Raw genomic sequence first — 14,840 nt, forward strand, 5'->3', positions numbered from 1 at the left:
GAAAATGTCGATTTTTATTAAAATTTATTTTTATTAAAATTTGTTATCTCTGATTTAAACAGATGGCTTAGTAGAAGAGATTAAGGTATTTTTAAGATTTTGTAACTTGACCGTAGTGAATCAAAATGAATGAACACATGCCTTGCAAGTAGAAAATAGGGCTAATATCCTCCCCTACAGTCAAAAGCAAAGCAAAAATGAACAACTAAATAATGTGAGGATGAGATCCAGAGTGCTTATTTACGCATCACAAAGTCTGGGCTCAGCAGGGGAGCCCAAATAACTAAATGATGCATGTCAGCTCCATATTCCCAGAGAAAATAATTAGACACCGTGCAGGGTAGCCCATGCTACACAAGGGCTTAGTGGCTGGCCATATGAGATCCTCAGTTCCTGCACCTCAGAGCTTCTTTCTCCTCAGGACACACTGCACAAAGACTTCCTCCCACTGCAGTGGCCCTAGCTGAGCATTTATTCTTTCCAGGTGAATGGAATGGCTGAAGGACAAACCTAACGTGGAGTCTCGACTCATTCGTTCACTTTGAAAGTTCATCTCATGACTGCCTGATGTAAAATGCAATGATCATTCAGAGCAGAGCAGAGCAGAGCAGAGAATTCAATCTTGGCCTGATTTCCAGGTCCCCTCACCTTTCTCTCTGGCACTGCCCTGTCTGATTTCTTTCCAGTCTCATTCCTGGATGTGCAGCAGCCCCTTTGGCACAGGACGTGCCCCTAAGAGACTTTTCTAGCCTGACACAGGGTATTTTCAGGTTAAGGATTAACCCCAGATCTCCACTGCTCTGGGTAACTGCTTTGACCACTAAGCAACAGGACTGAAGAAGGAAAAGCAGCATCACTTCTGTAAAGGGTAACTTGACTGTCACGCTTTATAATGAAAAAAATACAGTCCTTATGTGATGTATATTTAAGTTTATAGCTCACATAGTCATTTCTGGTTGCATCATGGTGGACCTTCTGTTTTCACCAAGCAGGAACCTACTTTCACAGAAAAGAACAATACACAGAAGTCTCATTTCATGTGTTGAGAGAACTTCCAAGTCAAATAGGGGCATGCCATCTCCAAGAGCAGGTTTTCTGTGTAACATGGGATTTTGAAGATGAATTTCTTGTGTTCTTCCAAACTTCTTGTCTCTAGGCACAGAAAGGATGTCCCTAGAATTGCTCCTGGCTGCAAAGCATGATACCAGCTATGGGACAATTGCAACCAAAGGACAAACTTGAGTTTCATACATAAAACTTTACCTCCACAACTCTCATCACATTTTGTTAGCCCAGTTCCCAGTCTGTATGGTCTGAAATGGACAGTATGCTTCAATATACTTCTCAAATGCCTTCCCTCTGTAGATCAGGATTTCTCAGAACAAAACCTCATATTAAATCTTTAGTATTGTAGAGCAGAGATTAAAAGACCACATGCAGTGGTAGCTAGCAAGCAAGCAAGAAACTTATGTTTTCAGTAAATCTGGATATTTGTGTGTCTCCCATTACTGCAGTACCTGGAGGATTTATTGCCTTTATATCATTAGTATTAACCTAATTTTATACTGGTCACTGCAGCTCGGCTTTTTTAAGTCCCAGTCCAGCCCCAGTAGCTCAGGCATTCTGTTTTTAACTTGATAATTGTTTTTTTTCTGCCAGTGTTGCTTTTCTAGAAATAAAATCAAGAACATAAACATTGTCTAATTCTGTCTCCTTCATTCTTAAACCAGGGCTCATTTCCATGGAATAAAATTTGACTTTTGGCAGAGGACTGAGCAGCAGATCTAAGCACATTGACAAGTGCTGATTGGCCATGTGTGCAAAGAATTCAACCTTGGTCAGTCTTTCTCATCCAAACAATCTCAGTGTCTTTCACTGATTTGCGCCTGGCTGTTCCCTGCCACCTGCACTGGAATGAGATGCCTAACCAAGCAATCCAGCCTATCTGAAAGGAAGTTAACAGATAATGTGCAATAAAGCTTTATTGTTTCCCCAGTATGTGTTTACTCTCCATCACAGAGAATCAATTTGTCAAATATTAATTGAATTCTTCAACATTTGGCATATTTGCATAAGTATTATGAAACAGAGCATTATCTCCCTTGGTATTATACCCATTTCCCTTAGATGGTCTCTCTTTGATACATAAATCGTGTTTCCTGTATCCTCCCACAGAAACTTAATTGCTCACATCCTGTAGAACCCACTCACAAAGAAAGAAATTAGCTCTATGTAAATCTAAGGTTATTACCTTGCCTCTATAAATGTAAAACAATTAAATTATCCTCTAAAAAGGACAGTGATAAAATTTCAGATGAGCATTGATCACCCAAAGGAGCAGATTGAGGCGATTTTATTGGACCAGTGAGGAAAAAAGTGGTTTTGCTCTACCAAGGACAATACTGGGGCAAATGATACTGCTGCCTATGTCTGTCTCTGCTACTGCTGCTGTCCCCTCTACTGACTTCAGTATTACTTTAATATCTGAAACAAGGGGTTAGATTCAATAGATGCCTCCAATTTTAGTTCTGGTGTAGCCTCATACTGGTGGGCTTTGCTGGAACCTCAAGGTATGATCTAAAGATGTGAGCACACCATTAGGGAGCCTTGTAAAATCAAAGGTGCAGCTGTCTAGCTGCCTTATAGGAAATACTGAGAACAGGAATATATCTTTAATTCCACCCCTCAGATCTGTAAGGATATGATTTTCGGAATATGTATCTTTAGCCTCAAACATCTACTAAATATTGGAATCCACATGAAGAACCAAAAAAGCCTTCTTGAGTACACTAGATTGTGATGTATATATCTATATATATATATAAAAAGACATAATTCGTGAATCTTGTTCTAGTTCAGATTCTGAGCCTTTCAGTCCTGCCAACATCAGAAGATCTTGAGCATATAAAGATCAGCAAATCTAGAAGCTCATGGATCTTTAGCATTGAAAAATGTTAACAGATTCTAGACTTCAGTAGCTTAGCAAGGCTTTTCAGTATCAAGCTTCTGAGACTTAGTTCCATTTATACGATTTATCCCAAAATGCCTAAGCCAGCATTACAGGCACAGAACTCTCTCATCTTGTAGAAAGCAGAAGCCAAGACTCCAGTTTACCAAACCAGCATCTAAATCATCGGTAGCTTCCTTGCACGTTTGTTTTCCTCAGACTTGACTCTAATTCTTTGCAATCGCTAAAGACCCTTTGTTCTTTCCCCCTTCCTTGGTTTCTACAGTATTTAGCAAAATTATGACAGAAAATGTCTCCATGTCTTTAGAGAGATTGGTTTCTGTTAAAGAGTAAAATGGGAGCAGTAAGAACCAGTATATCACTACTCCATGTTCACTGCTTTCTCCTGAACTCATTTGTTCCCTTTTCAGCTTTTCCAAATTTCTTCTCTTGGTGCAAATTCATTCTCACTTCTTGTAAATTTTTCTTCACCACCCATTCCTTTTCTAAGGTTCTCTTTGAAACATATTTCATCCATAAAGCCTTTTAATGACTTCATCTATATAATCAGTTTCTTTGACTAAAGAAAACATCAAAGTTAATCTGCACTAGAAGTGTAATCTGCTATATCACAAGTCTGTCTGATCATATAGTCTCTTTGATTTACAGCATAAAGGTCTTGATCAAACCAGGATCCACTCTTTCGCACTGTGAACATTTTTGCTGGTATTTCATAAACAATATTAAGATGTTATAACAGCTGTCCAGGAACAATGACATGTACTTTCCCAAGAGGAGACCTGCAACCTGTATCATATCCTGTATGCCACCCACTGTATAGGTGAATTGCCAGAGAGATAGCAGAAGCCAGCATTAAGGAAAGGGAGTGTCTAACACACATTTTTAATTGCTTTATGTATAAATGACTACTAAGACACCAAAAAGGATTCTGGGGTTCTGTGCTTGAATTGGTCAATATATTGGCAGGTCCTGGCAATTTCATTTTTTATGATTTTATCCAGAACCTTAATGAAACCTCTTCTTTGGACACTTGTAGACTTAAAGCCTTAAGCTATTCTTCAGGATGTCTTTGCATTAATTTTTTGTTTACAGCATTTGAACACCCATCTGAGAGAAACTGAAGCTTGTGAAAACTCCCATGCCTCCTGTATAAAATGTAATAGACATAATCCATCAAATGGAGGGGGCAAGCAATACAGAATAAGTCAAATTAAGTTGGAGAAAAAGTAATCATTTTGAAATTAGAAAAAAACCCCTAGTTTTCTCCTTTCACCTTTACTACATGCTGAAAATACAATGCTTACTAATAATGTAGGACTAAACTAAAAAGGCATTTTTCATCACATAAGGAGGGCTTTCCCTACAATGCAAAATTTTAAGCCATTTAAGAGGTCTTGCTGGAGTAGAATCTGTTATTTAAAGAAAATGTCAGAAAATCCAGGATTCTGCTTTAAACTACCTGCAATAAAGAAAGGAATGTTCAATATATTTTCTGAAATTGAATAGAAGTGGATATTAGAAGAAGCAGCTCAAGAAGGTTAGCCAAACAAGATATGGCACAGTAGTTGAGAAAAGCTGGCAAAGACCAGCTGTAAACTCACTGGACTGAGCATAATTGGCCTATTAGTGCACATAGTTACTATGTATATTTTAAGAACTAGAGAAAATTCTGTGTATGGTTACTATATATTTTAGAAGGCTGAATGCAGGTTACAAGAATTTAGCAAAAGAATGTGCACACACCAAGTTTTCATTGTAGAAGTCTACGCATGCTGGCATCACTGAGTAATTAGGCAGACTGGTTCTGAGGATATACAACAGGTACACAAGGCTCTTTTTTGTCTGTAAAACCTGAGTCCAGCTCAGTTCTGTTGGCTTCACAATCTGGGAGAGTTCATTTTTTTGAGAGCCCATTTTAAAATGACCTCAGGCAGCACAGTGGTTCATGCATGAATGATAAGTTCTTAGTCACTTGTTGCTGCTCTTACCACCCCAAGGCTGGTTGTTTTCCAGTGACCCAAATCATTAAGCTGAGCTAAGGATGCTGGGTGAAATCCCAGGAGCATTTGTGACACAGAATGAGCCTGGTTTCCTAATAAGAACTTCTAGATCAATGTCATAGGACAGCCAGCCTTTTTTTTTTTTTTGTCTGTAAGACAACACCATATATGTCCGAAACCACATCTGAATTTACAGACATTTCCTTCCAGAACAATACATTTAGAATGTATTTAATTACACATAATTATCATTTTGCCAGCTACCTAGCCTTTAATTCCTCATATTTTACTTCTTTTTTTCTTTTCTTTTTTGAAACTGTAGCATCTTTTTTTTTTTGACAGAATCTGCACCTTGAGAATTTATACAGGCACAGCTCTGGATACAGTTGCTTTGGTACTGAAAAGCGTAGTTTTGCAGCTTTCTATTACATGACACAGAGTATAATAACAAAAGCTATTCTTCCACATCTGTCAAGAAAATTTATCTCCAAATCAGTCTCAGACAGAAACTATTATAGGCTGTGCTTGCACAGGCTGACCATGGTAGATTAGTCAGCCTCAAAAATAAAGATTAGCCCTTCTTCCTTCTTAGGAAACGCCACGTCTTTTTGCAAAGCTTACACATGAATGTACTTATTGCAAACTATTTAACAAAAGCACTTTGCAGTTTTGAAAATGTATGAACTGGAGGATTACAAACATTTGTAAAACCATATCCTGTCAGCTCCTGGCGTTCACGATAATTAGACATCAGGTGCCAGGTGCTAAAAGAGAACAGCATGGGAGAAGTAATCACACATCAAACCAAAATGAACCATAGGGGAACTTTTAAGATTATATGACAGTGTGGGATGTGACATTGAGGAATACTGAATGTGGAAAAAGGCCAATTCAGACTGAGATAAATTCTCATTTCATTCTGATACTTCAGTTATCAGCAAGAAGGAGACTAGAAGCAGAAAACTGCAGTAATGTATAATGATGTGTTAGAGGACTCAGGGCAGGGAGATTTCATGTCTGAATATGACACGTTTTTTAAAGCTCTTCCTTCAGGGTTTTTCAAGGAGAATACTTAATTCATGCAGGGTACCAAGTCCTGTGCAAGGGTGAGCTGTCAGGCGTTTGTACTGTTCCATTACTAGCTTGCAGAAAACCTTTAAAACCAGGGCTTCCCTGCTAAAGATGCAGAAAAGCCTACAAAGTCATCTTTCCCTTGTGCAAATGAGAGACATGAGTGGACAGGGAAGAATTTCTGATGAAGAAAGGAGCAAGCGTTCCTGTGTGGTAGTAAAAGATAGAGGTTGCTTATGCTGGTCTGCTCAACCTGCCCGTGAAACAGGGATATTTTCTCTCAGGCCACACAAGGTCAAGTCCAGCCTCATGGATCTCATATTCAGACCAAAGGGTCCCACAGAGCACACCAAGGCCTGTGCCAAAATCTCTTGCAATGGTCCATCTACTGATGGAATAAACCTCCTCTGTGATAGGGAAGTACAAACAGTCTGCTCTCAAAGACATTTTCTGGAACAGCACAAAGTCTCTTCTGTGATTTGAGCTCCTGACTGTGTACTGCAGGCCAACTCATCAGTGGCTTTCACAGTCATACAGCCCCTCTTCAACCTCAAATGCATTATACTAATACGATTTCTTTCAAATCTGTGTTTTCACATAAATTCACTCTGAGACATTTTTTATATATGAAAAGCATTGTGTTTCTGAAAAGAAATTCAAATTTTCCAGTGGCCATCTTGGGACTTCGGAGATAATTCCTGCGAGTGTAATTTCTTTTCCTCAAGAGGAATGTGACCAATAATTGAAGCTCAGTACCTCCAGTTTTATGTATCCCTGACTAAATGAACCACTACTGCTGCATCACTATTCACCTTTTATAAAAGTAACACCATCTACTTCACATGGGGAAAGGATTAATGCAGACCTGTAATACTGTAATTCAAGTGTGTGTAGTAAAAAGTAGAAAACATTACACTATTAAAATTCCTGGTTTTCAGTATAAGCATGTAAATTAAGCAGTAGCAGAAATAATTCTGCAAGACAATGACAGAAAGCACCCTTGAAACAAAAATCTTACCCAGCACATATTGGTTTCATAATATCCCTTTTATTCAACAGTATAATTGAGGAGCATATATTTGACCTCTTTCACATTTTATAAGTGGAGGATTAAAATCCATAATCTCAATTACTCTCTTAATAGACTATCTTGACTTTTTTTTCACCTGTTGACTTGCAGGATAAAGCTATTTACAAGTGATGTTATTGAGGAGAGCGCTGCCATAATGAAAATGCGGTAAGACAAAGAAATCTGATAAGGAGACCAGAAAACACATTTGGAAGCGCCCTTCTCAAGTCTAATTTATTCAATATGAATACTGTGAAACAACTGTGTGTCTAATGTAGAATCAGGTATTAACTTGGTACCAGCTATTTGAGTCAGTAGTTTGCAGCAAGTTGCAGGCACTTGTCAGAAAGCAAAAGTCTGTGAACAAGAAGGTAGTTTAGCAGTGAAATGCAGAAGGCAGGGAAGAAAGAAAGCACATTAAACTGCTATGCTATCTCCTCTCCTTATGCTGACATCTTTTCTCTTGCAATTCTGTATTTTTTTAGTCTATTTCATGTGCAGCCATGCAGCTGCATGCACCAAACCGCTAAGTTTTACTGAGTAATCTCAGCCCTCCTGGTTTCAGTCCTGTAGGGGACAATATGATGGGTTACTATGACAGATAGTTCCTAGTAAAATTCTTTTTTCCCTTTTCTATAAGAAATTGCCAAAAAAGTAGCTATATTTTGCACTCAAGTTTCATCACAAGACAATTGATTATCCTCTTTGTGCCTGATCTGTTTTAAGTCACAAACACTTCTTTCATTTTTGTAGCAGCAGCTCAGACCCTTGGAATGTGCTCCATGCAAACAAACAAGACTAACACAGCCTCTCTTGCCTCATCTGTATGTGTAGCAGAATTGTTTCCCTCAATACAAATACAATTTACATTCCTCATAAATCAAGGTTGTCTGATGTCTCCACTTTCAAATCCCAGCTGCTGCAAATCTTACACACATGATAAATCGTTCCTTTTAGAAAGAAAGCTGAAGCATGAGGAAGAATCATAGAATGGTTTGGATTGGATGGGACCTTAAAGATTGTCTGGTTGCAACCCCTCTGCAATGGGCAGGGACACCTTCCACTAGACCAGGTTCCTCAAAACCCCACCCAACCTGGTCTTGGGGGATCCAACTTCCAGGGATGGGGCAGCCACAGCTTCTCTGGGCAACATGTGCCAGTGCCTCACCACCCTACAGTAAAGAACTTCCTCCTAATGTTTAATCTGAACCTATTCTCTTTTTTGTTTAGATCCATTACCCCCCTTGTTCTGTCACTACATGCTGCCAGCAAAGAAGCAAGCATTGCATCAGATTTACAGTGAGCAGACATTATTTAAGAATTAGATTTACAAAGGAAAGGTGTAGCTACAAGGTTGAGGCAGCAACACAGATGTGCCCGTTGTAGAAGCCATGTGCAGGCTTAGAAGATAGGCAGAGCAGCACCACACGGACGGGGCACTGCCATAGCCTGAATGGGGCTGGAAATAAATGATCTTCGAGGTCCCCCTCCAAGCCAAACCATTTTATGATTCTATGATACTCCTTCTACTGACACAGTGCAACCAAAAAGAGCGCTGAACAGGGAAGCTGCATAGAAGTAACACTAGTGAGACAGAACTAGCAAGATTCAGTTTTATTCTGCTCTGTCAGTATGGAATACAAAGCTGTGTTTCATGTCAGTACATACAGGCAACGTGTGTATTAGTGATTGTGATATGTGTGGAAACCGACCATGGGACAGTTATAAAGATGAATTCTAATAAATAACTGAGGGAGTAAAGCATGGAAGAAGGCCTTTGAACCTATCCTTTGTTCACAATCAACCTTTATAAGTCTTGAGTTGATTTAGGAGCATTTGCATTAAAGCTTTAAGGATGTTGCTGTTTGACAGGAACTTTCTTCTTGTAGCTAAGCCTTAAAGAGATTTGCAATAATAACCTTTTGAAGTATAATTTTAGAATATTGCTTGTAGTGAGGATCTTTGAAACTATAGCATTAGAATACATAAAGAGGAAACATGCTTATCTCGATGCCTTAACAAAACAGTGAAAAGCAGCTTGAGAAAGGAAGATGAACATTAACTCAAGGATTGATAGTTTCAGCCAAGGGAAGCTGGACATCACTGTTATGAGATTTCTAGTCCTTGCAATTAAAAGCTGGACCCACATCTGGAATCTAGACCTCACCAGCTGGGAGACTTCTTTCTTCTTTCGGAAGCTGGATCCCACCATCTGGGGATACTCCTTTCTGGGACACATCCTGAGAAAAACTAAATCACAATAGTGTATAGAATTGTGATGTAAAAATTTGGAATAGAAACTGCTGAGAAAGCTTATGAATAAATATAAATAAAATATAAATACCTGTAAGCCTCAACTATCGGTGTGCAGTTGGAGGGAAAATTTCCCCCACTGTACCCAGCGCTGTATTGCTCATACTTTACCATATTAATTAATAAATTGATTTCTGCTTGTATATTGGCCTAGTCAAGCTTCTCATTTATAACATCAGCGCTCAAGTTCGGCCAGTGAGTGCTCCTCCCACACGAGCACTAGGGAACTCCGACTGCGGGCTCCTGGGGCGGTGTTGTGAGGGAGCCGCGGTGACGAACCCCTCCCCTGCCGGTATTTCTCCACGTGCGGGCCGAGATTGCCGCGTTAGGCGAGCAAGGCACTGCCCGCACTCAGATGGGCCATGGGGGAGGGGCTGACCGGCACACAGGAACCCCCAAGGGGCCTTGGGGGACAAACACCTTCTTCGCCCACAGAGCCGCTTTTATATAGGGCGCGCGCGCCCCCCCCGCCGCCGTCGCGCGTCCCAATTGGCTACAGCGGGACGGGGGCGGGGCTCGAGCAGCCGGGAGGGCGGTAGCGCATGCGCTATTGGCGGCTCGTTGGGGGCGCGGGGTCACGTGGCGGGGGCGGCGGTTGTTGGCGCCTCAGCGACCGGGAGGGCCCAGGCGGCGGGTGCGTGAGGGGCGGCTCTGCTCTCTTCTCCCCTTCCCTTTCCCCGCTCCCTCCCTTATCCGCTTTCCCTTCCCCCGCTGGTTTAGTTTCTCTTCCCTCCGCGCTGTCCCTCCTCTGCTCGGGCGGACTCAGGTGCGGCCCCGGCGGGGTGTCCCGGTGAGTGGCGGGAGCGGCCCGGCGGAGCCGCGGCCCTCTCCGGCCCGCCGCAACCGCCTTGTGCTGCGGCTGAGCCCGGGCAAGCGCGGCCTTCGCAATCTCTAGCTCCGCTCTTATCCTTTGAATCCAGGCTTTGCATTGGTCATCGTCTGCATTTTCCCCTCTTTAGGAGTGCGTCTATGTGCGTGCGTGTGAGAGAGAGAATGTAGCAATTTGCTACTTAGTTTTGTGCCGTGGTAAACTTCTGTAGCTCATCGGGTGACTGAGGGAGGGCTGGCAGGATCCGGGATGCTACTGACCCTCTTTATGCTGTAAAGAGCTTGGGATTCATTGCTTTAATAACCCTTTACCGAAAGTGTCTCACGGATCTTCGGCTTTACACCTCACCTGATTTCTTTACAGTGTTGTTATTTTATCTGTGATACTGTGTCTCTCTAAATGTACCAAGATCAGTATATATGATGCTGAAAAGAGTTGTTTCCTGGTGTGTCGTGTTGGTTGAACTCTTAGTACTATATGAATTGCTCACTAGATTTTTTTAGAATTGGCAGTGGCTTTTGAAAGTCTTTGCTTGCTTTGTATCAATATTTTCAGGGTTATAAATATTTCAAGATCCAGTAAAAATCTTACTTGATTTGGGGGCAGGGGAATTTTAGGCTTTCACAGTAAGATCTTGAGGGAAATATAATTTGAAGTTTGTCTTCTTAGGAAATCTTGAATGAAAAATCGCTAGTGAGCAGTTTCAGCTTTCCAGTGAAACACTTGGCACGCAGACTGTTGCTAGAGTTACAGAGTCTGTAGGGCAGAAAACCTTGGAGTGCAGCCAAAAACATCAACAAAATTGCTGTTGGATCTTAAGTCTTCTCTCCAACAGTTAAGAGAGTGTTTCAGTACAAATCATCTGAGTGGCCAGCCTGCTTACTGTGTGGTGTGCTTTTCAGTAGTTGGTGGGTTTGTTTTTAAATCTTCCCAGGAGCACTTTGCAAATGATGGTGGCTGGTCCATAGAGTAGACTGTGAATGTCATCCTGCTGCAGTGTTTGGTGCATAGCTCAAAGAAGTTCAAAAGCGTTATCTTTTGTGACTGTGACAAAGACAGAGCCAGTGCTGTTGATTAGAGTCGTTAAGGTTGGAAAAGACTTCTGAGGTGTCAAGTCCAGCCTTCAGCTGGGACAGACATGAGCAGTTGTAGCTCTCACATGCAGATGCCATGATAGAGTTACAACATCATGACAGTATCCTGTTTTTGTAGCTGTTTTGCCAGTGTCATTTATGCACAATTTCTCTTTTTCTTTGCATTGTTCTCATAGAAGTTGATTATTCAGCATATCCAAAGATGAAGAGGAAACTTGCGACAGCTGGGACCTTGAGGCTTAGTCCTAATGAAGAAGCCATGTTTCTGAAAGAAGAATATGAAAGAAGAAGAAAACTAAGGTTACAACAGGTATGCCTGTATTTTTCCATGTGTTGTATTTCATTTGATGATGTAACAAATAATTTAGGAAAAGTAACTGAAAAGATTATTTCCTGTAAGCTAAATTTCAGGGTAATAGTATTGTGGAATGGTGGAATTTTTTATATTGGAAAAGACCCTTGAGATCATCATGTGCAGCTATTAATCCAGCACTGCCAAGTCCACCGCTAAATCATGTCCTGAAGTGCCACATCTACATGCCTTTTGAACTTTTCAAGGGCTGGTGACTCAACCACTTCCCTGGGCAGTTTGTTCCAGTCCTTGACAGCCTTTTCTGTTTAAAAAAAAAAGTCTAAAATACAAAGTGGAAAATAATAAACTATGTTTACTAGGTTTTCAGTATAGTTGTTGATTTTTTTTTAATCTCGAATGGTAATAGGAGCTTGTCATAGATTATTGTGTTGTATTTTTGGAGGGAAAGATATTCCAAGCAGTGTTTACTGTTTGTCACTTGTATGTCATTTTTTGGACTTTAGCCAAAATGTTTAATTAAGATTAGATTTATTATTTTAGTTATTAATTTTGGAAAAAGGTAACAGGAACTTGAAAGTGTTTTCTGGACAGATTGTGAGTGGAGTAGTAGGTGAGATGGAGGGAGGGTAAACTGTTGTGGAAAGTCTTGCTGCAAAAAGTGTTATGCTTTTCTTGAGTTGCTGGTAAACATAAATGCTATTTCTACAGGTCAGAGAGCAGCAGAAGTATATCTCCTGCCAGATAAGGCAGAAGGTAAAGCAGAGGAGAGAAGAACAACTGCATCAGTTAGAGGAGGCACTGAGAGCTGAATGGCAGAAGGCACAGGATGAGAGGATGAAAGCCCTGGAAGAACTTTATCTGTCAAGCTTAAGAGCAATTGGGGAGGGTCACCGACAGGCCAAGGAAAACGTAAGCGAGCTTAATATTATTGTGTCATGGTTTCACCCCAGCCAGCAGCCAAGCACCAGGCAGCTGCGTGCTCACTGCCTCACCAGTGGGATCAGGGAGACAATCAGAAGGGTAAAAGCCAGAAAACTCATGGGTTGAGATATAGACAGTTCAATAGGGAAAGCAAAAGCCACACACAGAGCAAAGCAAAATGAGGAATTCATTCACATCTTCCCATGGGCAGGCAGGTGTTCAGCCATCTCCAGGACAGTGGGGACCCATCATGTGTAATGGTTGCTTGGAGAAGACAAACACCATCACTCCAAACATCTCCCCTTTCCTCCTTCATCTCCCCACTTTATGCAGTGAGCATGATGCCATGTGGTCTGGAATATCTCTTTGCTCAGCTGGGACCACCTGTCCTGGCTGTGCCTCCTTCCAGCCTCCCACGTACCCCTCACCCTCTCACCTGTGTGGCAGCACAAAGAGCAGAAAAGGCCTTGGCTCTGTGTGAGCCCTACTCAGCAATAACAAAAACATTTCTATATTATCAACCCTGTGTTCAGCACAAATCCAAAGCACAGTCTCATACCAGCCACTGTGAAGAAAGTGATTTCTATTCCAGCCAATACCAGCATGTATCGTCAGAGCCAATTTTGATGTTTTAGAAATACCAAAATTGCTGTTTGTTTGGTTTTCCTTTGACATTCCTGATTTTGAAGTCCTGATACGTAAATAGACAACATTATAAGCATGGAAACTTTCTTGAAATGGTTGTGTACTTTTTTGCAGGTATCTTCCCACAGTCTATGGGCCTTTCTGTGAAGGCTTTTGCTGGGCAGACTTTAAAGCTTCTTTGTGTTAGCTTCTATGATCATGTACATTTGTACTTGACTAAATTGTACATAATGACTCAGTATCTCAATTATGCCAGTTATACAGTAATTTTTTCTCCACCATGGATCTTTTCTATGGTTAAGAAAACACACCTAACAGTTTTTTCCCCTTCAGTGCTCCAGTGACACGGAAAGTCTTTGTAAGGGCTTCAGAGGCCTTTGCCTCGACTACAAATGGGTGTCACTTTTTAATTCTGCACCTATAAACTGGTTCCACTTTCTTTAAAAACCTGTAACTTTTGTAGGCTCTGCTTGAGAGATCACCGAGATTGCTGGGTAGAATTTTTCTGTAGGTTTGTCTCTGAATCAGGTTTACAGAAATCAGCTGAAGATTTCTTACATGGATTTTGCAAAGTAGCTTACTTCCTGAATTAGTCAGGATCTTTAAACCCAAGTAAAATAGCATTATGCTTTTCCATTTATCCGTGTCTCTTCTTTATTAAGTCCTTTCCAATGCTAGGATGGGTGAGTTAGCAAAAAACTATGGAACCAGTGTTATAGGAAGGGTAGTAACACGCTTCTTCTACGTAGTTTAGTCTGCATTTGCTACAGGGTGTTTAAATAATTGTGTTTCATTATCTTTTTCATCAAACTGATGTAGAAGAAGCTAGGATTTCTACATCAATATTTGGTTAATTGGATGAGGGATGTGGCAGGTTCGCTGCTGTTTTTGGCAGAGAAGAAGAAAATAAAAATGGCAGAGAAGGAAAAGTTATTAGAGTATTTTAACCTTAATACAGTAAAAGGTGGTTTTGAGGTTGTGCTTCTTACCAGCAGTATGTAATTAGAAATATCGTACTGATAGTATGCAATGTGAGTAAAATTCTATGTTAAGTGATTACAATATTTTAATGTTAAGGAACCTGACTTAGAAGCTCTGGCAAAGCAAGCAGAGGAGAGGAAACAAAGAGCAGAGATGAGACATAGAAAAGCTCTGATAGAGCAGAAGCACCAAAAAGAAAAATTACTTTGTGAGCAAGCCAGGTATGCAATACTTATTTTGTTTTATTAAGAATGAACTTTACAGTGTCACAAGGTGAAGGGCGAAAATGTTGATGCTTCTTGGTTGGAGCTTTTTCAGTCTTGAAATTTTATGGGTTAGAGAATTAATGAGCTTGTGGCTTTTGATAAAAACTGTGTCTTTAAAACCAAGACAAGAATGTCAGATATTCAAACTGGCCTTATAGATTCTCCAGGAGTTCAGTGACATATGAAATGAAATGTTGTCAGGCCAGTTCCTGATGGAGAGCTAACCACCTGGAAAAAGGACCCAGTGCATTTGTCATGGTCTTCCTTCTTAGGTTTTTTTTATTAAGCAGATTGGACCAAACTTGAGCTGGTATGGAATTTGGTCTGTGTCCACTTGGGCATAGTTGTGCTTGGGTAGAGCTAAGACTTG

At 40.8% G+C, this 14,840-nt stretch overlaps 1 protein-coding gene across 9 annotated transcripts in view; it reads left to right on the forward strand.

The window, feature by feature from the left end:
* Positions 1-10,016: 10,016 nt before the first annotated feature.
* CEP295 (centrosomal protein 295) overlaps positions 10,017-14,840 on the forward strand; it is a 42,488-nt gene continuing 37,664 nt past the window's right edge. For 6 of the 9 annotated variants that reach the window (XR_005953559.1, XR_005953561.1, XM_041417012.1 and 3 more), the window contains exons 1-4: positions 10,017-10,055; positions 11,521-11,654; positions 12,366-12,566; positions 14,301-14,425. Coding sequence is in view for 4 of the 9 variants with exons in the window: in XM_041417012.1 (XP_041272946.1) it covers positions 11,547-11,654; positions 12,366-12,566; positions 14,301-14,425 (434 nt within the window). In the remaining 5 variants the exon portion in view is untranslated. Of the gene's footprint in view, positions 10,056-10,077; positions 10,212-11,520; positions 11,655-12,365; positions 12,567-14,300; positions 14,426-14,840 lie in introns of those variants that run through there. The other 3 variants (XR_005953563.1, XR_005953562.1, XR_005953560.1) reach the window with 2 other exon arrangements.

The sequence above is a fragment of the Onychostruthus taczanowskii genome, unplaced genomic scaffold (genome assembly GCF_017590055.1).
Source record: "Onychostruthus taczanowskii isolate IOZ18803 unplaced genomic scaffold, ASM1759005v1 scaffold54, whole genome shotgun sequence".
In the NCBI taxonomy this organism is placed as follows: Eukaryota; Metazoa; Chordata; class Aves; order Passeriformes; family Passeridae; genus Onychostruthus; species Onychostruthus taczanowskii.